Genomic DNA, 26,841 nt, shown 5'->3' with positions numbered 1-26,841 from the left:
AAGGACTCACAGTGTTTCTGCATGAGAACACTGGGGAAGCTGGCACCAGGCAACTAGACAACATGACTACTCTGTCTTCATCAGGCTGCTGGCCAACCGACAGCGTACTTGGGGGCTGGCAGTGCAATCAGGGGCATATCTGAGCCCCAAGCACAATACAGGAAGGTCTTAAATTGCTGGTTTCCAGTGTTATACATTACTAAATTAGTATCAATGGGGGAGGTGGTGAAGGAAGGTGGAGAAAAGTAGAAGGTAGCTGCAAAGCCAAATATGTAAATTACTAGTTCAGTAGGAGAATGGCATTAAAGATAGTTTATCATTAACTTATACCTTGAATTATGTTTCTCATGCAACTTTCTGTCTGATCAATTCTTCTGTGTCCTCTGCTGTCTACCAATAAATGTATCAAAGGACTGCTGATACCTACCACTACAGAGCACCAGTGATAAAACCCACCTACTATTGCTTATCCTCACCTAACATCAAGATTTCTACTAGGTCAACTGCCTACAAAGAAGGTACCAGAAATCCAAATACCATGTCAAATATCAAATCCCTGCCAAACTAGAATCTTTAGCAACCAAGGTCAGAACAACCTATACTTTCCCAACAAGTAATACCCAGCAAATCAACAGTAAACTAGTAGAATACAATCTTTTCAGTTTCTTAATGATCTATAGAAAATCTACTGACTCAGATTTTGGATAATCCTCAGGTAGTTGGGCCCTAATTATTTTAGAGTAGGATTAAAGATCAGTTAATTTCTAAAGATCCAGAGATTATAATTTTCTCCTTAAGAGGAAAAAGGCTCCATGTAGATTTATAGGGTTAATAATTACTACATTTGCCTAAAGTTTATAATAAAAGTTAACACTAAAATCTGAATTTAGGATCTTTACAGAGGAAGGGTTTCCAAGAAAAGCACTCAAAGGCATTCAGTGATAGTCTAAGAGGCATCATTCACTGTACAGCAACCATATCCCAGACACTGTAGAACAGAGGATTAAGGTTCCTTGCATATTTACACCCAGTAAGGAGTTCCAGGGAACATGAAGGAAAGCTGAAGAGAGTTGGATTCACGAAGAAAGCTGCTCAACTATGACCCAAAGTCCAATGCGGAGCTGTCAATTCAACCCCAATAATACATCGACAGCATGATGAATACTGAGATAGTGCCTACCAACCCCACTTTCCTTGTTAATAAGCAGACATTATTCATCACTTTCTCTAACAAGACTCTGATAGCACTAGAATCTGTATCCTTTGAAGATTTTCTTCTTTAATGAAACTCTTCAACCACTGCTTCCCCTAAATGACAACAACAAAACCCTAACCCCACAACATATATACAGCTACTTAACTTTCTTGGGTCTATTTCTACAGTTACCCAGAATATTCACTCTACTTGCTGTGAATGAGTGGCTGTCTTCCAGCCCAGCACCCCATTTACTCAGATTCCCAGCCCTCCCACACATTCAGGACCACATTCATGCACTCACTCTCAGCCTCCATGTGTGATTGAGATGGTGTGATAACTACCTCAGGTGACAGGAACTTAGGTCTATGCACAGGGGAACCCTCAAGGGAAAATATGTTCTAGAGGAGGGAAAGTATCACGTTATTCATCTACTCCAAGTCAAGAAGAAAAACACAAGAGAAAGTAAAGCATGGAAGTTAGCCATAACCTTTTTATTTGGAGGCGGGGGTAGGTATGGTTAAGAATGCACAGGGGAGAGGGACGGCGGTGGTGGCGCATGCCTTTAATCCCAGCACTCAGAAGGCAGATCCAGGTGGATCTCTGTGAGTTCGAGGCCAGCCTGGTCTACAGAGTGAGTTCCAGGACAGGCTCCGGAGCTACACAGAGAAACCTTGTCATAAAAAACCAAAAAGATAAAAAAAAAAAAAAATGCACAGGGAAAATGTTTAACTGCAGAACTCTCTCCATGGACAAAGTGATTTGCTTCCTGGTGTCTTGGAAAGTACTTAAGGAAAACTGGGTATTAATGTTTTATGCTGTAAGTACACACCTCAAGTAGAACTGAGGAAAGAGGTGAAATGTTAAACTTTTTAAAAAAATTTTATTTTAGAGTATTTACTGTTTCTTATATGGTGGGTAGGGCACCTTAACCCTTATTCTTCCTAGAGGAGCTCTGTTCCTTCTCCTCATACCCTCTGATCATCATCTTTCTTCACTTTCTTACTAGCTTCAGGCCCTATCAGTTACCCAAGGGAATACCTGGGATCTAACAGAAGAGAGAAACAGCTAGTTCCTCTTAGACTTGTGCATCCTTAGCAGTTAGATAGAATTCATAGTATTTTAGGTACCACAACAAAACAAAGCAAAAAACAAACAATGAAACCAAAAAAAAGTAAGACAACCCCCCGCCCCCCAAAAAGCGCAAAACATACCACGTGTATGTCTCTGTCTGTGAACTACACAGGATACACAGGACAGGACACTCAGCTGAGGCAGTGCCTCCCTACACACAGGGACCGTCCATGAGCTCTTGATGGTGATATGAATGGCAACAGTAAAGTGATGATGGTAGCTAGGACAAGGACTCAGGGTACCAGTGACTAGAGTAAGGGGAAAGTTATCAAAACTGTGACCCAGAGAGCAGACATAGGCCATGCCATAATAGGACATGCCATAATAGGACATATGGAGCTGCTTCAGCAAAACAAGGTTTGGATAGTCAATGTTTTTCAGTGGGGAAGGTGCTGGGTGTTCAAGGAACACTAGAGCCCGTGTAAGACAGAGTATAGATCTCAGAGCACACAAGAAGGGAAAGGGAAGGCTAAGTGGGCAATTTCTTTCAAGTTGCTTTCATTCTTCCTCTAGATTCTTTCCCTTCCTGAGAAGCTCGTTCTCTTTGACTGTGTACCTCATCCCCTCAGCACTAGGTATGTTCTGAATGTATGTCGCCTACTCCAAGTTTTCCCCTTTCCACTTGAAGCTGGTTTTACTTGTGATACTTTTTTGATATTTAAAACAAAAACAAAAACAGAACTCTGAGATTCTACTTGTATGCGTTTGCCTGCTTGCATGTCTGTGTTATCACATGCACGCAGTACCTGAAAGGATCAGAAAAGGGCATTAGATTCCCAGAGACCAGTGTTAACAAATAGCTGTGCGGAGCCATATGGGTGTGTTGGGAAATCAAAATTGGGTCTTCTGGAAGAAAAGTTAGAGCTCTTAACTACAGCTACTCTAGACTGTATTTCATTTTACTTTTTAAAATTTTAACAGAAAATTTTTATTTCAACATTTTCTTCTTTCAAATAACAATTGTACATTAGAAGAACAATATAGAAATTTTGTATTGAGTCACCTTTCGGTGTATTATTTCCTTTTTAAACTAACTGTGTCTTCAAACTGCAAGGATTATAGATATATGGCCTAGGCTCAACTCTCTGTGTCATCGTTTTGATGAAAAAAAAAACTTGCAAAACAACTTTTCTGTATCCAAATACAGCAAAGACCACTGCTATCAGGATGACAAAGATTGGTAGGATGAAGTTGTTTTTGTAATGGTAAGAATGGTGACACTGCCTTATTTAAATAAGAACTTTATAATCATGCACCCGAAGTTTTGCTATTTAACATATTTTCTTTTCTTCCTTGCTGTGGGATGGTCTTTCTGTACACTGTGAATATGTTGCTACTATTGGTTAATAAAGAAGGTGCTTTGACCTATGGCAACACAGGATATACCACGTGGGAAATCCAAACAAAGATACAGGAAGAAAGGCAGGGTCAGGGGAGATGCTTTGAGCCATCACCTGAGAGGCAAGATGTAATGCAACACAGGTAAAGCCACGAGATATGTGGGCGATACATAGATGAATAGAAATAGGTCAATTTAAGATAAAAGAGCTAGTTAGCAATAAACCCGAGCCATAGACCAAACAGTTTATAATTAATATAAGCCTCTGTGTATTTATTTGGGACTGAATGGCTGCGGGACACAGGAAAACTTACGGTTACACTTCCTGATAATTTTTTGAAAAACTACTGCATTTTCCCATTAAAAAAAAAAAAAAATATATATATATATATATATATCTATATATATATATATATCTATGTATGTATGTATGGGTATTAAGCATGCATATATGTCTATGCACCATGTGCCTGTGGAAGCATCAGATCCCTGGAACTGGAGTTAGATGGTTGTGAGCCACCATGTGGGTGCTGGTAATAAAGCCCAGTCCTTGGCAAGAGCACCAGGAACTCTGAATCGCTGAGCCATTTTCTAGACACTAAAACATTTTAACTTATTTTAAAAAATTATGTGTGAATGTGTGGTGATATATTGTGTACCCTAATAAAATCCGCCTGAAGATCAGAGGACATAGAACAAGCCACTAGATTAAACACAGAGCCAGGCAGTGATGGCATACACCTTTAATCCTATCACTCGGGAGGCAGAGATCGTTTGGACCTCTGTGAGTTCAAAGCTACCTTGGGCTACATGAGACTGACTTAGTCTAGGAGAGAAACAGAGCCAGACAGTGGTGGCACACACCTTTATTCTCAGCACTAGGAAAGTTGAGACAGGAAATGAAAAGGGTGGGCAGAGAAAGGTATATAAGGTATGAGGAGACAAGAACTAAAGTTTTTTGGCCTGAGGAAAGCTTTTCAGGCTGAGGAGTCCTAGAGGTAAAGGGTGGCTTGCTCTTTTGTTTCTCTGATCTTTCACCCCAATATCAGGCTCCGAGTTTTTTATTAAGACCATTTAGGAATTCATGTTACATCATGTGTATGTATGTGTCTGTGAATGTTAGTGCAGATGCCTGAGGAAGACACAAGAGGGAGCTCCATCCCTTGGAACTGAAGTTATAGGAGGTTGTAACCCACCTGATCTGGGTGCTGGCAATGGGAACAAGCTCTGAGCCATGTTTTTAAATCCCATGTTTTAATGTTTAAAATGTTGCATGCATGCATGCATGCATGTATGTATGTACGTATATACGTCTGTCTGTGTGGTGAAGTTAGAGGTTGAACTTGTGGAGTTGGTTTTCTACTTCTACCATATGGGTTGCAGGGGCTGAACTCAGGTGGTTAGGCATGGTGGCAAGTGCCTTTACTGCTGAGCCAGCCTGCTTCCTGGTATTTTAACTGTATGCTTACACTAATGTGGTTATATTTTATCAGTGCACCCCAATAAAGCTTATCTGAGGATCAGAGGACAGAGCCAGTCACTATATTAATGACTGGCAATGGTAGCATACACCTTTAATCCTAGCATTTGGGAGGCAGAGATTCACCTGGATCTCTGTGAGTTCAAGGCCACACTGGGAAAAGAGCCAGGCATGGTGGCACATGCCTTAAATTCCAACACTAGTTAACCATAGAGGTCTGGAAGTCTGTACAGACAGAAAGTAATAGAGCTGGGCATAGAGAGGAAGTAAGAGGGCAGGACACAGAAAAGGCATATAGGCATGGGTATATAGGAAGTAGCTCTCTGGAGGCTGAGGAGTTGGTAAGGTGAGGTTGGCTGTGGCTTGTCCTAGTCCTCTGATCTTTCAGTTTTCACCCCAATATCTGGCTCTGGGTTTTTTACTAATAAGACTGTTTAGCAATTCATCTTACAGACTAAGATTCACCAAAATCCATGTATTCTTTCTCTTAAAATACCTTGCATTTACACAGCATTTTATAGTTATCAAATGCAGCAAGAGATAAAAAATGTGCTGGGTATAAACTTGCTTGTTTTAGAAGACTTCTAATTTCTATGATTTCATATTAATAATGAAACTTGCCATGATAAGGTGCAACTCTATTCCTATAACTGATTGCATTCCAGGGACAATTTCTCCTTAGGATATCTTACCATAAAATTCTTTTTAAGATTTATTTATTAATTATGTATACAATGTTCTGCCTGCGTGTACGCCTGCAAGCCAGAAGAGGGCACCAGATCTCATTATAGATGGTTGTGAGCCACCATGTGGTTGCTGGGAATTGAACTCAGGACCTCTGGAAGAAGAGCCAGTGCTCTTAACCTCTGAGCCATCTCTCCAGCCCCTTACCATAAAATTCTAATTGCTAACTGAAACGAAAGCTTAACTGTTAAGTGGACAAAGTTAGAGAGGTTTGAATTCTGTTTTAATATCTGATTAAAAAGAATGACACAGGAATATGGTAATTTCCCTAAGAAAATCAAATGTAACCAGGATGACATTTTTCCACCCAGAAAGGTTGGCTCTACAGTAAGTGAATACTGGACTGAGTTAGAAATAGAGCACATTGTTCTGCTTTCAGTTGCTAGCTCCTTTTGCATTAGCCATAGAAGAACCCAGGCACTGTTAATCCTTAGATACTCATTAAAAGTTTCAACAAGACTGAGACATTCAGTTTTATCAAGACAACATCCAGAGAAGTAAAAGTCAGACTTTTTAGTGGGTGGATCAATTTGTCCCCCACCCCAGAATATCTATTTAATTAAAGCAACATGCAAAAGATGAGTTTTTAATACACATGGATTATATTCACATCTTCCACTTGAACTTGAATATTAAAGTGATTGAGTATGACTTTTACGAACAGCTTAATACATATATTTCTAATGTAATCCAACCATTAAAGTAGATTAACACATAATAACAGTAGACCAACACATAATAACAAGGAGGGAAAGTAACCTGGAATGGGAGAACCAAAACAGCAACAAGAACAACAACAAACATTCACCATAAGCCATACCCCAATACTGCTAAGTCTCTGTCCCCTGAGGCCATAGTGGAGCTACCAAAGAACCTGGGAAAGACACTTTACACAGTTAGAAGCCTAACACACAGATGTGAGCCCAGTGTAGTCTGAAAACCCAGGCTTGGGAAACTAATGGGTACCACAGGAACCTAGACACCTCTTTTGACCAACATATATACTAAAGATGAAGATCCTGCATGCTTACTACCTAAAATTAAGGAGACCGAAGGACTGAATGTCAAGACAAGTGAATGAGATCTTGGCAGCACTGTTCTTATTTTGGCAAGAACAGGGGCTGCCAAGACAAAAGGCTACCAGCCCACAGTGACCCAAGGTTGCTGATTTTTTCTTTTTGGTTTTTTTTCAAGACAGAGTCTCTCTGTGTAGTTTTGGTGCCTATCCCGGATCTCGCTCTGTAGATCAGGCTGGCCTTGAACTCACAGAGTTCCACCTGGCTCTGCCACTCAAGTGCTGGGATTAAAGGCATGCCACCACCGCCTGGTGCGATTTCTTAATGAGATGAAGATGGAAGACAGTTAAGAAACATCTGAAATGATATTATATTTGAAATGAAGAGGTATAAATAATGATTTTCATATCAATCACTCCCAACCACCAAACCCCAATCACCTCGAACTGCAGAGGAGTGTTGGAGCGACTAGCAGTAGTAAGAGATGTGATTGGCGAGAACATGAGGCTGTATCCATTTCGACACTCCTCTTCTCCTGGGTGAGTCTGGCCAGGTGTGGACAGCTGGGGACTCTTTGAGCCTGAGCTGGAAGGGGGTGGTGTAACTGGAGACAGAGGCCGAAGCAACTTGGTGATATTCTGCTCCATCAGATAGCGAGACTTCCATTTCTTTAATGGGCTCAATAAGTCTGTGAAACACAAAGCTTGGATGAGAACTGAATCATATCTTACTGTAAGGCTAGTTAGCAAAGGCACTGACCTCTAGCCTGCAATGGGTCCTAACTCTTTTATGCCTTATCCCATTAAATTATCTCCTCTACTCAAACCCAATGCCTATACATACTTCTAATCACTACAATCAATGTAATTTCTGAAGCATTCCATGTCCCAGAGAAACTCCACATGAATCTGAACAATTTTAATGATCAATGCCAAGGTGATTACTTAAACCACTCTCTACTTCTCTACTACCACCTGCTAGGTTGTCATACCTATATTCATCTTCTCTTATTTATCTGTGTACCCTTTCAGGAGTTCTTCCAGCAAACACTCTTGAGTAGGAGACACATAAGATCTTGGATCCTTTTCTAGCTCCTAGTGTTTTCAGCATTGAACTAGGAGCTAGAAATGGTTTCTATAAAAACTTCTTAACTATTAAAACAAAACAAAACAAAAACAACAACCAAGACACCTTCTGTTTAGATTAGCTGTATTCTTAGGTCCACTAAAAAAAGCAAGTTACTATAACTAAGTATTTTAGTGACTGTGTTTTGTGTTTAATGTAGTGTAGTTTACTTGTTTTTATGAGGGCCTTCAGGATAAAACATATTTCAGAGGAAAAATATACTTTTATTCACTCATAGTTAAAAGATCCTTTACTTAGTTATTAATATGTACTTCATGCAAAGTTAGGTGTGTAAGGGCCATTATATATTTATTCTGTTTTCAAAGAGCTTAGAGAAAACATGTAAAATGAATTTATTTACCTTAAGCTTCTAAGTATGATCAAGCTTGACTATAGCTCCACCACTTTTGAGGCAGACACAGGATTGCCACAAATTTTAGGCCAGCCTAGTCTACACAGCAAATTCTAAGGCAGCCTGGGATATATTATGAGACCCTGCCTTAAAAAAAAAAATTAGTAGGCTTAAGAAGTTACAAAGAAAGGGTTTTTGAGATGATCTGACAAGTAAAGGTGCTTGGGGTTCAATCCTTAGAGCACACATAAAAGGTGGAAGGAGAGAACTGACTCCCAAAAATTGTCTTCTGAACTCCACATGCATACCGTGGGCCTCTGTAATGATAAAAATTAAAACAAACATACAAACACCCTTCAAAGTAGGTAAAGTCAGAGACAGTGTAAAAGGACTATAGTCCTAGCTACTCAAGTGGCTGAGGTAGAAGAAATGCTTGAGCCCAAGAGCTGAAGGCTAGCTTAGGCCTGAACAACACTATGGATTCCATTTCCCAGAAAACAAAACAAAAGACCACCACTATTTAAGTGTTTCTTGAATACCAGGCTCTAGATGGTGTGCTTGATATGAAAAGTTAAGATGTCTATAAATCCTAGCATTACTGTTATTATCATCACCCTGTATTGAAGGTGAAGACTCTGATGTATAGAAAGAGCACCTGGTCCATGTTTCCCTACCCTATATGGTGCTGAAGATCAAATTTGGGTCCTTGTATACCCTAGACAAGAATTTTTGCCAAACAGAGCTTCCATCTCTAGCCATCCTGTCTACAGTCTTAATAAAAGCATTCTAAACTATAGCTTCATGGCTTGGCGGAAACTGTGACAATCATAATATGCATTGAAGGTAAAGTTTGGATAATGATCAGAGATGTGGTTAGGAAGATTATTCTGGTGACAATGGTATGGAACCAGAACTGTGAAACCACTGGAGTTAACAGAGTAGCCAATACAAAGAGGTATGAGGCACTGATTATGTTTAAATGAGTATTTTATTTTTCTGTTTCTCAGGCTTTTCATTTCCTTACAATGAAAGAGTACTTTTCCAATCGGTCTATACAGCATGTGCTGTTTTTATCCTTTTAAACATGCTTAGGTACAAAAAAACAAATAAACATGTAATTCAAGATTAATCTGCACCATAACTTTTAAACACTTCTAAAGACTTCAAAACCAATCTCTAAGAACTCTGTACTGAGAGTTCAACAATGCAACTACTAAAGACATTTTGTGGTAAAGATCACTGTAGGAAAATTGGGGGGAATGGCTATACAAATGAGTAAATGTGGTGTCTTTTTAATGATATTCACTGAACACTTAGGATGCTGTACTCAACATACAGACTTAATGACTTCTGGAACTCATAGGTCAGTAGTCTTTGCCATTTGTTTTCATATTTCTTTTTGTATACAAGTGTCAAATTTTATGTTTATTGCACACACACACACACTTTTAAAAACCTTGACTCAATACTTCCTAAGATTATGTAAACAAACATTCAGGCATTTAACCCACAAATTTCTCTGATACTGAATAAAATTTTCTAAGTCTTGTTCTTTGGGGTTAGTGTGGGGTTTTTGAAATAGGGTCTTACTTTGAACTGACCTTGAACTGGCCATGTAGTTCAGGCTGGCTTCAAACAATTATCCTTCTCCTGTCTTCAAAAGCTGGGAATATAGGCATGTGCTACCATGTCTGACTTACAAATATCTTTTAAAATTAAAAATGGGTATGTGACAATATTGCCAAAATTTAACCTGTGCTAAGTATCTTCCTTTATTGCAATTATAAGTATACTCTTAATGATGAAAAATGCTGTTCTCTACTCATTTCTGTACTTCTTATTTGTTAGGACAAATACAGGGCTTCTGTTGTCTTTTTTTTTTTTTTTTTTTTTTTAAAAGGATGACTGTGGGGCTGGGAGATATGGAAGCTTGAAAATAAGAGTTTGAATCCCCATACTAATATGAAAAGCCAGATACAGTTGCACTCTTGCCTGTAACCTCAGTGCCAGAGGTGGAAGTTTACCAGGCTACTGGGGCTTGCTGGCCACCAGCCTAGCTGCAGGTTCAGTGAGACAATGTTTCAAAGGAACAGTGTGAAGAGCTAGAGCAGAACACCTGACTGCCTTCTCTGATCTTTATGCATGAACATCCACAAATGCTTACTATCTTTGTATTTATTCTTGTGTAAATTATCTGCCCATGCTCAGCTTACATTGTATCAGTATGTAAGTCTTTCTGTTTTATAAGAGTTCTATAAATAGAGATGCCGACTGTCAAAAATGTTACAAATACACTTTTTCAGTTTGTTTTTAAGATGTATTTACTGGGGCTGGAGAGATGATAGTGGTTAAGAGCACTGGCTACTCTTGCAGAGGAACCAGGTTCTCTTGCCAGTACCCACATGGCATTCATAGCCATCTGTAACTCCAGTTTCAGGGGATCTAATGTCCACTGCTAAACTCCATGGGCACCAAGCACACATGTGGTCTATGTACATAAAATGTATAGGCAAACCACTCATGTACAAAAAATAAATCTAAAAAAGGACACCCCCCCCCCCCGGGGTTTCTCTGTATAGCTTTGCGCCTTTTCCTGGAACTCACTCTGTAGCCCAGGCTGGCTTTGAACTCACAGAGATCCACCTGCCTCTGCCTCCCGAGTGCTGGGATGCGTGTGCCACCACCACCTGGCTCTAAAAAAGTTTTTTGTCTCTGTTACAATGCTTCTATTAGCTAATATTAGCTAGTAACTGTCATTTATCTTCTGCCTGTTAAAATTACGTCTTTGTAATTCTATCCCTGAACTTAAAAAAAATGCCACTTATTGGCCTATTACCTTTAGGTTTAATTATTAATTCCTATTTGGTTTTAAAAAACACTTCATTTGCCGGGCGGTGGTGGCGCACGCCTTTAATCCCAGCACTCGGGAGGCAGAGCCAGGCGGATCTCTGTGAGTTCGAGGCTGGCCTGGGCTACCAAGTGAGTTCTAGGAAAGGCGCAAAGCTACACAAAGAAATCCTGTCTCGAAAAACCAAAAACCAAAAACAAAAAAACCAAAAAAAAAAAAACAAAAACAAAAACAAAAAACAAAAAACACTTTATTTCATGTGCATGTGTAAATGTATATGGATGCATACACGCTATGTTGTGCATGTGGAAGTCAAAGGACAACTTGGGGAGTCGATTCTCTTCTTCACCATGTGGGTCTCAGAGACTGAGCCCAAGTTGTCAGGCTTGGCAGCATGCCCCCTCCCCGCTTTTTTTTGGGGGGAGGGGTCTCACAATATACAGCCCAGCAGTCTGTAACTGAATGTTTATGTGTTTGAGATCAGGTCTCTCACTGTGGCCCAGCATGTAGTCCAGGCTAGAATGGAAATCACTGCTGGCAATTTTCCTGCCACAGTCTCCAAAGTGTGAAGTACCATTCTATCTTGTTTTGAGGGTTCAACTGCAGGACACCCACACATGCTGGGTAAGCACTCTATCATTTAGCTATATCCCTGCTCTAATTCATACTTAAGAGGAAAAAAAAAGTGCACATTTGTACTACACATTGTGGAGGTCAGAAGTAACTTTTGGGAGTTTGCTCTCTCCTTTCACCTTGTTAAAACAGGACCTCTAAAGCACAGAATACTATCCTATGCTCTTCTGGCCTGTCCCACAACTTCATCTCACCAAAATAGTGCTGGGATTACAGTAGCACCCCATGCATCCTGCTTTTTACATGGTTCTGGAATCTGAGTTCAGGTCTTCAGGATTGTGCAGCAGGCTTGACACCCTAAATTATACTTAATTTCTTAAGGAAGAAGTACTTATAATTAAGTTTAAGGAGTTGATTCCTACACCACCTTTCTTATAGGCAAATGCCTACTACCATTTTTTCTTCTTTGCACATCTTCTGTAATTGAAAGACAACTATAATCTTCCTTCACTGAATTAAAAAAAAAAAAAAACAGTTATTTCCATTAGACTATTATTTATTACACATACTTTTGGTCCTTGAATATTTCTGGCAAGTACTTTACTGCTAAGCTACAATGTTCTCCTAGTTTGTTTCTATAGGTTTTTAAATATACTGGTCTTGTTTCTGAAAGTTATTCTATTTCCTGTACAATATGGAACTGACATTAACATACACCCCCCCCCCCCTTCTTGAGACAGGGCCTTACAATGTTGTCTAGGTTGGTCTCAAACTTAGGGTTTTACTTTCTCAATCTCTCCAGGGATTCTAGGCACATACCACATCTAGCAATACTGATATTTTTGGAAATACCAACATAATATTGGCAATAAATGATAGCAATCAGACAACCATGTGCATATTATAATAAAAAAACTCCCAACTCAGTGTTTTGTTTGGTGATACAACCATCAGCTGTAATTTGGGGACATACCTTCACTACTGACAGTTCATGATCCTTTTTAGCTACTCAAGCTTCGATTTCCTCCTCCTCATCAAGAGACTTGATTTCCAGTGTTCTATTTTTATTTTGCTATTCTGAGACAGGGTTTCTCAATGTAGCTCTGGCTGTCCTGGAACTCGCTCTGTAGACCAGGCTGGCCTCAAACTCACAGAGATCCACTTGACTCTACCTCCTGAGTGCTGGAATTAAACGTGTGCACGACCAGCGCCTGGCTTGTTCTCTACTTTTTATTACTATTGTGAATAGAACATACTTCTCCATTTGTTCATCTTCATGTTTTAAAATGTTTACATACTGGTTTTGAATTTAGCCACTCAATAAACGCCTACTAGTTTTCCAGCTAATTTTCTTGGCTTTCTAGGTATATAACTCTATTACTTGCATATGACAACACTCATCTTTCTTTACTAGTATTTATATCTCCTTTCCTTTTGAAAGAAGGAAATATGCTTATAGCTAAAAAATTCTAGAATATGTTATAATAAAAATAAAACAGCGGAGTTACATAATAATTCATATTTTTAGGGGTTTGTAGTATGTGTGGCACGTGTATGCAAGTCCATGTGTGGGTAGGTGTGTACACCTGCATGTAGAAGCCGGAGGATAATAGATGTTTTACCCTACTGCCTCTACCTTATCCCTGAGACAGCCTCTCACTGGATGTGAATCTCACTGTTTTGGCTAGGCTGGCTAGCCAGCAAGCTCAGAAATTTGCCTGTTTCTGCCTTCCAATGGGGGTAATTGTATGTAGGAACATTCATCCATGCCTGGCTTTTTTACATGGGTGCTAGGAATGAATTTCAAACTTAGGCTCTTATGCTTGCATAGAAAGTGTTCTGCAAGAGATTTAAAGGATGATGTATATGACCAGTTCTCTTAGGAATATAAAGTTGGCCTGATATTTGTTTTTCAAACTTTGAAATGGAGAAAGCAATGTAACACAGCCACTCAGGAATTCAACAATATCATGTTTATGACTGTTTAATAAATTTATCCAAAAACATTTGCGAGCTATATTTATTACGGAAACTAAACTTTAAGATGAACTATCAAGCTGGGCATGGTGGTAGAACCATTCTGTAGAACCATCTCCCTAGTTTTGACAGGTCACCTCTTCTACCCCCCTGAGACAGGGTTTCTCTGTGTAGTCCTGGTTGTTCTGGAACTTGATCTGTAGACCAGGCTGGCCTCCAACCCCAGAGAGCTGCCTGCCTCTGCCCTGAGTGCTATGATTAAAGGCATATACCACCATGTCCATGAGTGGTTGTGTCACATTGCTTTCTCCATTTCAAATGTTAAAAAACAAATATCAAGCCAACTTTATATTCCAAGAGAACTGGTCATATATGTCATCCTTTAAATCTCTTGCAGATTCAAGGAGGTAAGTAAATCTAATTCACAAGTGATGCTATGCTTTTTCCTGGTCTTAGATCAATTTGATAAAGCCAACCAAGGATAAACTGTTCAAAAAATTGTGATACCAGAGATCAAACCAAAGGCTTTTCTCATGCTAGGCAAGTACTACCATTAGGCAACAACCTCAAACCAAGAATAAAAATAAGGGGGGGGGGGGGAGGAACTGTGGTTGGTATGTAAAATGGATAAAAAAATTAAAAGGGCCAATGAGATGGCTCAGAAAGTGAAGGCTTGCTGTCATGGCTGATTGCTTGAGTTCAATCCTTAAGACCTACAAGGCAGAAGGAAAGAACTGACTCAAGATATCCTCTGAAACTGCAAGTGCATAAATGCACATGCACACCCAAGTACATGTGCACGCGCGCGCACACACACACAATTTTTTTTAAATGTCAATGATAGCACACATTATTTCATCATGACCATGTAGATGAACACAGATCAAATGACAAATTCTATTACTCTTTCAACAGTTGGGAGTTTGGGCGTTAAAAAATTTTTGTCCGCTGGGCGGTGGTGGCGCACGCCTTTAATCCCAGCACTCGGGAGGCAGAGGCAGGCGGATCTTTGTGAGTTCGAGGCCAGCCTGGTCTCCAAAGCGAGTTCCAGGAAAGGCACAAAGCTACACAGAGAAACCCTGTCTCGAAAAAAACCAAAGGAAAAAAAAAAAAATTGTCCATGTAATTTTGCAACTATTAGCAATTATGAATAATTTTGTACATAAATATTTGGTGTCTACATCTTTATATAGAACCTAGAACAACCAGTGAGTTTAGGATTATAAATATTTTTAAAGCATGATGAATCTGAACATAATGTTTTTTTTGTTTTTTTTGTTTTTTTTTTTTGAGGGAGGGGTTGTTTGGTTTTTTTGAGACAGTGTTTCTCTGTGTGGCCCTGGCTGTCCTGGAATTCCCTCTGTAGATAAGGCTGGCCTCAAACTCAGAGATCTGCCCGTCTCCCCACCCCCCTCCACCAGTACTGGGATTAAAGGTGTGGGCAACTCTTTACAGACTGTTAGTTGAATTATTGTTCTATCATTTTTACTGAAAATCTTTTTATTACTATATTAACTCAAAGACAGTATGACCACAAAAACAAGAATTAATACCATTTGAATTGTATTGGGTGTGGTGGTACATACCCCTACCCGCACTTAGGAGACTAAGGCACGAAGATGGCAAGCTTAAGGCTGGCCAGGATTTCATAGTGAGACCTTGTCTCAAAAAATAAACCCACACAAATCAAAACCAACTAACCAAAACACAAAGAACCCAAACATAGTAAGAGAAAATATTGAACGCACTAGAATTTGCACTGGCAAAGAATCTAATAATTTTACAATCTCTCGAGTGTTGAAAATTCCAGAGCAATTTACCATGTCTCTATTTGACAGCCCAATCTAGCTGTTCTGTTCTATATTCTCATTTGCTCTCGCACATATGCTATGATAATTCAGCCATTAGTATTACAGGGAAGCTAATTATGTATTTTCAGCAAAGTACTTTATTATTACATTTCCAAGTTTTATTTGAAAAATTTTAGGTAAACTCAGAATCAAATTTTTAAATGACAGTTCCTTGCAATCTATTGGTGTAGAAAGAATATGGATGGATAGTATTTATTCTTTCCATTAGTGAATACTGAATTTACTTTACTTTAGTAATTTTTTTAGTATTTAAGTGGTATTAACTCTACTTCTAACCAAGGATTTTACTCAACTGTTATTAGTTCTGAACTTTTCATTTATTATTAAGGTATTATTCCTAGGGACATATAAATGTTATTTACAAATGAACATCACATCTTTTCCCTCCATCAATGGTAATACCTCTTATTTTTATACAATTTTAGCTTTTAGCATCCTTTGACTTTTCCTTTTGATAGCCTTACTATACAGACCAGGTTGAAATAAAAAAATAATATTTTTCTCCCCAGTCTTTATTACTGGGATTACACATTAGGTGCAACCATACCTAGAATTTATCATTTGTAATCTAGGTAGTTCATACCTGACAACAAAGAGTGTTCTGTGTAAAATGACAGCAGCAATTTCTATTATGGGTCTGATGCTGAACCAAGCACTTTATATATATTATTCAGTTTCCTATTAGCCTTGTAAAGCAGGCATTGCTAGTATCACTTTACAAATGATGGTCAGAGAAATTTAGTAATCAAGCAATTTAAGGATAGAGAACTGGTCCTCAAACAAAGATATTTGATTTTTTTTCTACTGCATCAACTTTCCTATCTTTATCAATTTTCCTTAGTATTTTCGTAAACAAAACTTTTTGAAACATAACAAAATAATTCCTCATGATTCAAACCACCTTTTAGTGATGACTACTGATTTATGTAATGCTTTTCTTCTGTTTATACTGATCCTTAAGGGCAAAGTGTGTTCTGAGAATGTTTCTCATTGCTTGCTCGAGTGGAGGGTAGAAAGGTAATGAAGGCTGGTGACTAACAGTGCTAATTCCATTCCACCGAGGACATGTAGTAACAAAGACAATTTCTCTCTAAGTATGTGAAAGCCAGGAAATAAACTGCTCTATAGTCTCTGTTTTCCAAGATTAACTATATACCTACACAACATATCCACCAGATAGAGGAGGTCACATATTCAGCTAGTCTAACTACATTCTAAAAGTTGACAAAATTGAGGGAGTTCTGCCTCAAAAATTGTTAAATCAAACCTGAATCTGTCTCAGTAGATGAACAAATTAAAATCTAGATGAAAGTAGAATTTTAATATAAAGCAATTACTAGTAAAATTCATTTAATTAAATTCAACTTCATAATAATCACTCAGCAATTCTACAAATAATGGTTCAAAAAAGCAACTCACAAAAAACAGAAAACAAAACACCCCCAAACAATACAAAAGTCCAAAGTATTACGTTAGCTGTAACCTTCACATGAGTTTTAGTAATTCCTTAACATGAGTTTTAGTAACTGATTTGTTTTGTAATATTTTCTGTTGAGACAGGGTCTTGCTATGTACCTCAGCCTTGAACTTGCAGCAATCCTATTGTCTTATTTTGCTTCCCAAGTGGTGGGTGTATCACTATACCTGGCTATGGTAGGTTTTGAATATATAGTATTCAGAAAACTGATTTACAGTTAAGCTTATGGAAATCACTGAGAATGGTTTACTTTATTTATTTCTTTGAGTCAGGGATTGAAACAAAAGCTAAAAAAAAAGTACATGTTCTACTACTGAGCCACACCCAAGGATCTACTAAATATGCTGATACTGCATAATTTTCACAAAAAGGAGAAAGTTTGACTTAAAAAAAAAAAAAGGCAAAATGTGAAGAGTGTCACAAGGATGGTGGTTTGGTACACATCTGAATTTGAGTACTGGGAAGGATGAGTTTGATACCAGCCTAGATTAAACAGAGAAACCCTGTGTAATAAGTACACAAACAAAAAAGGTATCAATGCACCAATGCTTTCACAGTTAGAAGCTTGCAATAAAACACTGTGAAAGACAATGGATCTGATCATTTTTTTTTCCATAGCCATTTGGCTCATGAGGATTTAAAGCCATGTCATCTCAGGAATTTTATAGTTCTTGGGGGCAAGTCCTTAAAAAAAAAAAAATCAGTAACGATTCCTCATAATTTCATTTTTTCCTGCCCCTTTAGCCAGATCCCACCCAACAAGCCATTTAACATTTCCATTTTTTCCTGAACATTAGTGTTCCACCACTTTCTACTACCTCCCCTTATAAAATACAAATAAAGATTTCCTAAACTTACTACTTTAAACGTATCTAACCTTTTTTATAACCATTTCTGCTGTTATCTGTATACTGTCTAGTTCCTTCTTTGTCGTCCTGGGAAAACTGATCCCTGACTCGAGATCTTTCTCTTCCTCTGTAAAGACAGATGTAAAGTAACTATTTAGAGAACACACTATTTCTTTTTAGAAATCAGAGTACCAACACTGAAATTTTTACTGTGAACCCTCAAATGATGACTGCTCATGTCAAATTTAGAAAAAGACCAGATACATACCTGCATTGTCTTTACAGATACTAGAAGAATTACTATTCTCATTACTTTGGTATAGGTGCTGTGTTCTAGTCTCTTGGGGCACAGATGATGTCTGAGTCATCCCTTCTTCCAAGGCTTGCTTTATCCAGCGCTACAATGGGGGGGAAAATCCAGAGAATTTTAAAAAACCATTTAAAACTATTTAAGACATCTATTTCAGTGCACTAACGAGATCACTAAATACCAACTGGTGAGAAATGCAATACAAATACATTCACAGGGCTTCATAGTCAAGTGGTTTTGGACAGGGTCCTGCCCGTGCAACCAAGGCTGGCTTTTGCTGTTCTTTCCTTTCTCTTTAATGAAGATTATTTTTGAAATAGTCTCATGCAGCCTAGTCTGGCCTTGCTGTGTAGCTAAAGATGACGTTGAACTTATGATCCTCTGCTCTACCCTCTAAGCTAGAAATCCAGGATTTTACCACTATACCAAGTTTTTGTGGTGCTAGGGTCTGAGCCAAGGGAGGCACTCTACCTACGTTCGCAGCCCTCACAGTCAAGTCAGTTTTTTCTATTAGGAAAAACTGAAACAGTCTGAATTATATAACGGGATCCTAATAACCAACAAAAAAATGGAAAGCACTCAACTTTTCACATTGCATAGGATAGCATTATTGTTTTAAAGATAGGCCTCCACTTTAAAAAGTATACTCTTTAAGTGATAATGTGCATATGAACTTCTTCCCCATCAAGTAGTTTGGGTAAGTTATACTTGAACAATGATAATCACTGGGGAAGAAAAGAAAAAAAAAGAGATTCTGTGGAAATTTGTAAAGAACACTCTAGTTACTTCTTTTTCCTTTAGTAGCTAATATGCAATCTGAATGGATGAGAAAAACTAAAGTCAGAAGAAAACTTGCAAAAAATTACAAGGTAAGACTATGCATCCTATGGAAAAGGAATTTTATTATCTGTAATTTTGTTTTCTTAAGTTACACAGCTCTAAGTTGTTCACCATTCTGTGGTTCTCCTGTCCTGACAGAAGACAGATCCAATTACAATAAGCATCAATTTCAGCCAGACTATCTCCGAATATGAAAAGGTAAACTACTATAATTTTACACCTTTAGAGAACATATACCACAGGTAAATAAATATTCTCTTCAAGAGAGCAGTTCTAGAAGATTTGTGGTTGCTGGAATCTTAGACCTTGAGACAAACCCAGGAAATTTTACTATGAAAAATTCTCTATCATGTAAATATCTTTGTTTACCAAATTGAAGAAAAAAAAGTAAACAGAGATGAGAGAATGGGTATAGGAAAAAAAAAAGGGATATCCAGAGTCACTTGAATCACATTAATATTATAGGACATGACAAGGTATGTGAAAAGCCAAAAGCAAGAGTGACATGCTCTCTTACACAGAGTATCAACAAACAGGCTATCAGAAGCATAGTTCCTCTCTCACACAGAGTACCAACACACACAGGCTATCAGAAGCACAGTTCCTTAGAATGTAGAGGAGGCCTTTGAGGTCATCTTGGTCTAAAGTTCTTTTTCATAGCTGGGTGAAAACTATCCTGGGAGTACAAGTGGAAAATCCTTTGTTATAAATGTATGTTTTTATTTACATTATATGCAAGTTATTTCAAATTTATTTTTCTGTACAAAGCAGAAGACAAGAACTCAAATTTGAGATTTCGATACTCCACCCCCCAAAAATTAAAGAAAAAAAAAGGTTATTAAAATATTTTCAGTATCTGGAAGACATCTAAGAGTTTGCATTCTAGAACTTAAAGACTACAAAAAAGGGAGCACAAAACTAGATGGGACATAGAGAAGTAAGATGTTGCTAGGCTTGCCTTCAAAGCTAAACACAACCATTACCATTATAAAAAAGGAATATGACCATTTCTTTGTGCTGAACAAGTTAACACCCTATAGATAAGAGATAACTTTTAAATTCTTGTTCTTCTCACCTATGTAAATTCTATTTAGAATAAGTGAAATCTGAAAAAAATTCTATTTTTATAAACTATATTGAAAAGTTTTTTAGGAAGCCTAAAGATGTGTGAGGCGTGCGTGTTTGAAAAGGAGAAAGAACACTGAACTAACTAAGTCATGGAATGTAAAGACCTAGGTTGAAACCTGCTCTGCGAATTACTAGAGATGCCTTACTTTGGGCAAATTTCAGAACCTACTACTGGTTCTGAGACAAAACTACTAGGCTTATAAACTGTAGCCAATAATCTCAATTCTATAGGGCTACTATACTGGTGAAATGAGATCAAATATGCAAAGAAACCTAGTAGCATGGCAATGGAAATATGCCCAATTTTCAAATTCTTTTCTCAATGGGATTCAAGTGACAGGATCTTCTTCTTCTTCTTTTTTTTTTAAATACACTCATTCACTTATCCCTGCTTGCCTCCCAATTTCAAGAATATGTTTATGTTTAAAGGAACAGATTAACAACCCTTCAGGGGGATACAATAAAATAACAAAACATAGTTTCAAAAAGAGTCCAGGAGACCAAATATCCTTTACATATGCCAGGATGACTTTATACAGAACAAAAAGGGGCACTTACTCAAGGCTTATATGTTAATAAGAAACAAAAGAATAAAAAAGACATTAATTTGTGTATTTTTTTTGGGGAACTGGACTCAACTGAATTTAGACACTCCCAGGATATTAATGTTCTCACAAATGAATAATCTGAGTACAAACATACATACAGACACAAACTTGTCTTATACTGCTTTTAACTTAGGAGGTCTATTGACTTTAATGATAAATGAAACCGTGGGTCTATGAGTAAGAATATATATTGTTCTATGTGTTGGAAATGGCTTGGTGGTTTAGAGTACATGTTGGTCTTGCAGACGACCTGGGTTTGGTTCCCAACACCCATACAGAGAGGCTTACAACCACCTGTAACTCCAATTCAAGGTGATCTGATACCTTCTGGCCTCCAAATGTACCAGGTGTGCATGCAGTGCACTTACATATATGTAGGGAAAACACTCATACATAAGAAAAAGCAGACTTAGATTACTAGCTGAAAAAAACATAGTTTAGTTTACTCTCCCCAGAAAAAGTTGTATGTTGTACAATACAATCTATATTCTTTTCAAGAATATTAAAGCAGTGATTTAAATTGAATTCCCATGTGTATTTTAGGAAGAAAGGAGGGTAAGATGGTCTTATGATCCTTCTGCTTCTACTCTCCCAAGTGCTATGATGATACATCTGTGCCACCATCACTCCCAGTTTATGAGATGGACTCCCACCTTTGTGAATGCTATGCAAACACTTTTCCAATAGCCACATCAGTGGCCATCAATCAATAATTTTAAGATTCACTTTTAATGAAGCAGCCTTGCTATGATAGTCTCTTTCTAAAACAGTGATATGGGGCTGGGGATACAACTTGGTGGTAAAGTGGTAAAGTGCTTATCTACCATGTAGAAGAACCATGGTTAGATACCTAGCCCTGCTTAAAGTAAAAAAGTGCGTGTATGTGTATGGGGGCAACTAAGGATCAGGATGGTCAGAAAGTCTTGGAGAATATAACATAGAGATTGGTTAAATTAAATTTCTTTCAATCTGATACTACAGATATCAATGTTAAACCAAGCTAGGTTCATGCCTTTAATTCCAGCATTCAAGAGGCAGGCAGATCTCTATGAGTTCGAGGTTAGCATGTTCTACATAGAATTCCAGGCCAGCCAGAATTATTTTGAGACTGTAAGTAAATAAATAAATAAACTAAATTTGAAACATAGCCAGATAAAAGCTCAAAAATTGCTGGCGAGAAGGCTCAGTGGGTAAAAACGATAGCTGTAAATGCCTGATGACATGAATTTGATATAAAGGTGGGAGAGCTGTCCTGTGACTTCCCCATGAAAACCACCTCCCCACACACATGGTAATAAAACAACAAAAACAAGAGCTCAAACAAATGGATTTTCTACTAAATGTAAGTCACAGTTTTAAACATTTGTCTGCTTGTTTGCTTGGGTATCTTCTTGTTGGAAAAGCAAGATAGGAACAAAAAGATTGCAATTCTGCATCATAATTACCAAGAAGACATTTCAAAAGTTAGTCTACATTATTTACAACAATCTTTACATTAATCTCTACTAATTTATCATCAATCTTCCTTAAAAAACAAAACAAAACAAAACCTAGGTTAACTTTATTTTCTATGTGAGTGTTTTCCCTGAATGTACATGTGTATGTGATGCATGCAGGTCAGAAGAGGGCATCAAATCTCCTGGAATTGGGGTTACAGATAGCTGTGAACCACCATGTGGGTGCTGCGAACTGAACCTGAGTCTTCTACAAGAGCAGTAAGTGCTCTTAACTGCTGAAACATCTCTCCAAAGCCTCCATCAACTCTTCTTAAACACCAGAATAGATTTTACTACCTGGCTTGATGAAAATGCTTTTAAGACTATATCTACATCCTAATTTTCTTTGTTTTAAAGTTGATTTTCTTAGCATATACTAACTATGTACAGTAATGGTTCTCATTAGTTTTCCACATACATCCATACTGTATTTGAACATGCCCTTTCCATTCTTTTTCTTATCCCCCTCCCACTCTCACTGATTTGCCTTTTTTGTAACCAACCTGACTTCTACTTTCTTATTAATTTATTTTTAAACTTAGTAAACAGTTTCAAATTAGGGTTGTTTACAGGAACATCTTGCCAGTGGCTATTACCACTGAAGAAAATGCACTCCCGGCCACTAAGTATACACCTTAGGGAGAGGTGGTAGCTCTCTTTTCTAATTCTCAACACTCTTCATAAAAGCTGCTTTGATTTTGCTGTTCCTTTAAAAAAAAAAAAAAAAAAAGTTAAGCAGGGTGGTTGAGGCAGAGAAACACTGTCTTGAAAAACCAAAAAGTAAAAAATTAAAAAAACAGCTGGGTGGTGGTGGCACACGCCTTTAATCCCAGCACTCGGGAGGCAGAGGCAGGCGGATCTCTGTGAGTTTGAGGCCAGCCTGGGCTACAGAGTGAGTTCTAGGACAGGCTCCACAGCTACACAGAGAAACCTTGTCTGGAAAAAACAAATGAACATTATTACTGTGTGTATGGGTGCAGATTTCACGTCTATGTAGACGTTGGAGGGCAAGGTGTGGAATAGGTTTTCTCCTTCCACCTTTACCTGGGTTCTGGGGATGGAATCCAGGTTTACTAGGCTTGTGTGACAAGTGTTTGCTCACTTAGCCATCACATCAGCTTCCTGCTATTACTCTGAATGAAGAGGTGAACAATGTAGGCAAACTAGATCTCAGTTTTGCCATTCTACACTTAGGAATTCCATCACTTACTAAAGCCAGTAAATCATGTTTTCTTCTTTGTTGTTGGTGTTTTGTTTTGTTTTGTTTTGGAGAGGCGATTTTGCTATGTAGCCCAGGCTGGCAACACAATAACCTTGTCTCAGCCTCCTGAATGATGAAACAACAGGCATGCACTACCATGGCTGGTGATCACTGGTATGTACAACAAACCCATCTTCCTCTTCTGATCATCTCTTCAAGATCCAAGACAAGCTAGTAGATCTCAGTGACTTGGTGTAAGTGATTTCCCTATAGACACAACTGTACAATAGGAATTTTCCTAGACAAAATTCCTTTAGTAAACAGCTTTTCAAAAACTATTGCCATTTATGACACTAAGTTGTAAAATCCCTTTGGCAAAGATCTCGTGGTCAAATTTCTCAGAATTTCTTCTATGTGAAAGTTTTCGCCACACAAATCAAGTGCCTGCATTCCTTAGGTAGGATATACCGTTACAGATTCTGCAGCGTCATCTACTGACTCTGCAGCACTGCCCTTCCTCTATGCAGACTCCCGCTGCACTCCTCCCTTCCATAGCCTAGGCCACTCTGTTGATTCTTCAGATTCCCAACCCCCAAGACATAATTTATGTTCTTGGGGAAAGAGAAAATCTTTAAGTTTAGAGGAACTAGGGAAGACCTGCCTGGAGGTTGGAGACTTCATCACATCAAATAAGCTACAAGCAGCATCCTCATGTATGTGGTGCCAGTGGAGGAGGGCAATGACAGACACTGAGGGAGGCAGCCTGAATCCAGATCTGAGAATTAGAGAAAAGGGGATTCCAGGGAATAGAACTCTATCTAAAGAAGAGTTAATCAAGTACGTCCTGTTTCTGAAAAGCACTATAGGTTTGAAGAACAATCTATTCCCAAATTATGTTTGTAAAATATGTACAACTTGTGGAAATTAATAAAGTGTGCTCTCAAAACAACAACCAAATACTACTGGTACTATACTCAACTAGAGAGTCACAGTAAGGCAGAGAGTCTTTTTACAGCATATTCCATATTCTCTAGGGAACAAGAAGTCTAACCCACTGTTATCTAATCAAGTAACAGAAATTATGGCAATTATGAGATAATTTTTCCTCTAAACTCCTTCAAGAAGTAACAGTGATTGATTACTTAGTTACAAGCACAATCTTGTCCATTTTTATGGGTACATCAGTGCTCTAAGGATTTGGGGCCCAGTATCATACATTAATAATCACAAATGACCATGCTAACCAGTACCACAAAATCATTTACAAAATACATCCATTCCATCAATTGCTTTGTGCTTTCACTCGGTAACCTGAAAAGCTTCCAGGTAAGACAATTCTGAATAGCCACATATTTGAGCACTAAAAATGAAGCACACATTCCACTTAATCATTGTGGCTCCTGATGCGTCAATGTTCATGTTTAACAACTAACACCATGTAAACTCACAGTTATCTAGAGATTCATGAGCATCTAGACAATTATGCCAAATATGCCACAACTATAAGCATACTGTAGTATTAAAACATATTTTCATTCACAGGAAGGTGGGCATACGCATACATATGCACACAACGCATACACATACCTTTTTACAGGAGCTGAATGTGCCATCAGGCAGAAGGGGCCTTCGACGCCTCTCAGGCATAAAGGGTGAGCCAAAGCGAATGTAGTGTTTGGGGGTGGTACAAATTAATGGGGAATGAATAAGACCCGGTAGCATGTTCAGGGTTGTTGCCAACACAGTTGGGTCAGTGGTGATACGTAAAGGACACTCAACAGGACACTCTTGCTTCTCTGCTTTGTCATTCAACCATTCTGTAACTAGATACTAAGGTTAAAAGAAAAAATCATTAGTTAACACTGCATATGTAACAGCCATCTGAAACATTAGTGTAGTTCACAAAGACAAACCTCATCTAAAAACTAGAATAGATGCAGCAACCATCACGAGGATGTAGGGTATCTTTCCTTTACCCTCTCTGTGCTCACAAAGAAAAAACACTTTTAGTTATCAGTGATTTAATTTCTGTCTAAAATCAAGTGAACAAAAAGTAAGTGGGATGGTTTCAGCTTTCAGCATAAACAACTTTTACCTAGAAGACTCAATCTAGTAATTCTAAGATTATTTCTTTTCTGGGGACTATAAACCCTCTTGTTTTACTTAGACACTCCTTGCCAGACTAGATTTATGTTGTCACTTACCTTTTTGGTTTTGGGGTATTTAGATGCAGCACGGATGACATGCGATCCAGTAGCTGATACCACAGTTGGGTCAGACCCCGTCAACTGTCTGTTCTCTCCTGAACTGTCTATATTTCCAGCTTCAGGAGGAGTTACTAAGTTGTTACTTCCTCCTTCATCCAAGGCAGCTTGTGAAAGCTCTGCCTGTTGTGCATTGGCCTGCTTCTGGCGTTTTAGTCTTTGGGCTGAACTGGTCCGGTACCGAGAAATCCGACTCTTGGGTCGGGGTCTAGAAGGCTTAGCTGGAGGTGGTTTGGGGATTGGTTTCTCTGCAGCTACATCCTGTAACAATATCAGGGCCAAAGTTAATTAGAAATTACTCTTCCCTTTTGTAGATACAATCTCCCAGGCTGGCCTCTAGCTTACATCCTCTTGCCTTAGATTCCTGAGTGCTGGGATTAGAAAAGCCACCTCTCGGCTGGAGAGATGGCTCAGAGGTTAAGAGCACTGACTGCTCTTCCAGAGGTCCTGAGTTCGATTCCCAGCAACCACATGGTGGCTCACAACTATCTGTAACGAGATCTGGTGCCCTCTTCTGGCCTGCAGGCACACATGCTGTATACATAATAAATAAATAAATCTTAAAAAAAAAGAAAAGCCACCTCTTACCCAGCATCAGAAATTTTATACCTGTTTCTTACTTAATCTATTTAAAGCATTTCTAAATGATAATGGTGAAAAAGAACACACACATGTGCACATACAAACATGTAACCATTCACACATAGAAATAAAAAAATCTGAACTGGGCATGGGTGTCATATATCTTTAACCTCAGCACTTAGGAGGCAGAGGCAGGCAGATCTCTGTGAATTTGAGGCTAGTTTGGTCTACAAAGCAAGTTTCAGGCCAGTCAGGGCTCTATAGTGAGACCCTGTCACGAAACTTTTTTTTTTTCAAGACGGGGTTACTCTGGGTAGTTTTGATGCCTGTCCTGGATCTCACTCTGTAGACCAGGCTGGCCTTGAACTCACAGAGATCCACCTGACTCTGCCTCCCGACTGCTGGGATAAAAGACATGCGCCACCACCGCCTG

The 26,841-nt window shown here is 38.5% G+C and overlaps 1 protein-coding gene across 9 annotated transcripts in view; it reads right to left on the bottom strand.

Moving 5' to 3' along the window:
• Positions 1-26,841, bottom strand: part of Setd5 (SET domain containing 5) — an 87,375-nt gene that overhangs the window by 9,845 nt on the left and 50,689 nt on the right. For all 9 annotated transcript variants that reach the window (XM_059258327.1, XM_059258329.1, XM_059258331.1 and 6 more), the window contains 4 exons: positions 25,767-26,087; positions 25,150-25,392; positions 18,248-18,377; positions 7,349-7,596 (listed from right to left, as the gene is read on the bottom strand). In XM_059258327.1, coding sequence (XP_059114310.1) covers positions 7,349-7,596; positions 18,248-18,377; positions 25,150-25,392; positions 25,767-26,087 — 942 coding nt within the window. The remainder of the gene's footprint in view (positions 1-7,348; positions 7,597-18,247; positions 18,378-25,149; positions 25,393-25,766; positions 26,088-26,841) is intronic.

This window comes from Peromyscus eremicus, chromosome 3 (assembly GCF_949786415.1).
Source record: "Peromyscus eremicus chromosome 3, PerEre_H2_v1, whole genome shotgun sequence".
Taxonomy (NCBI): domain Eukaryota; kingdom Metazoa; phylum Chordata; class Mammalia; order Rodentia; family Cricetidae; genus Peromyscus; species Peromyscus eremicus.
This window is presented reverse-complemented; position numbering and strand designations above follow the sequence as displayed.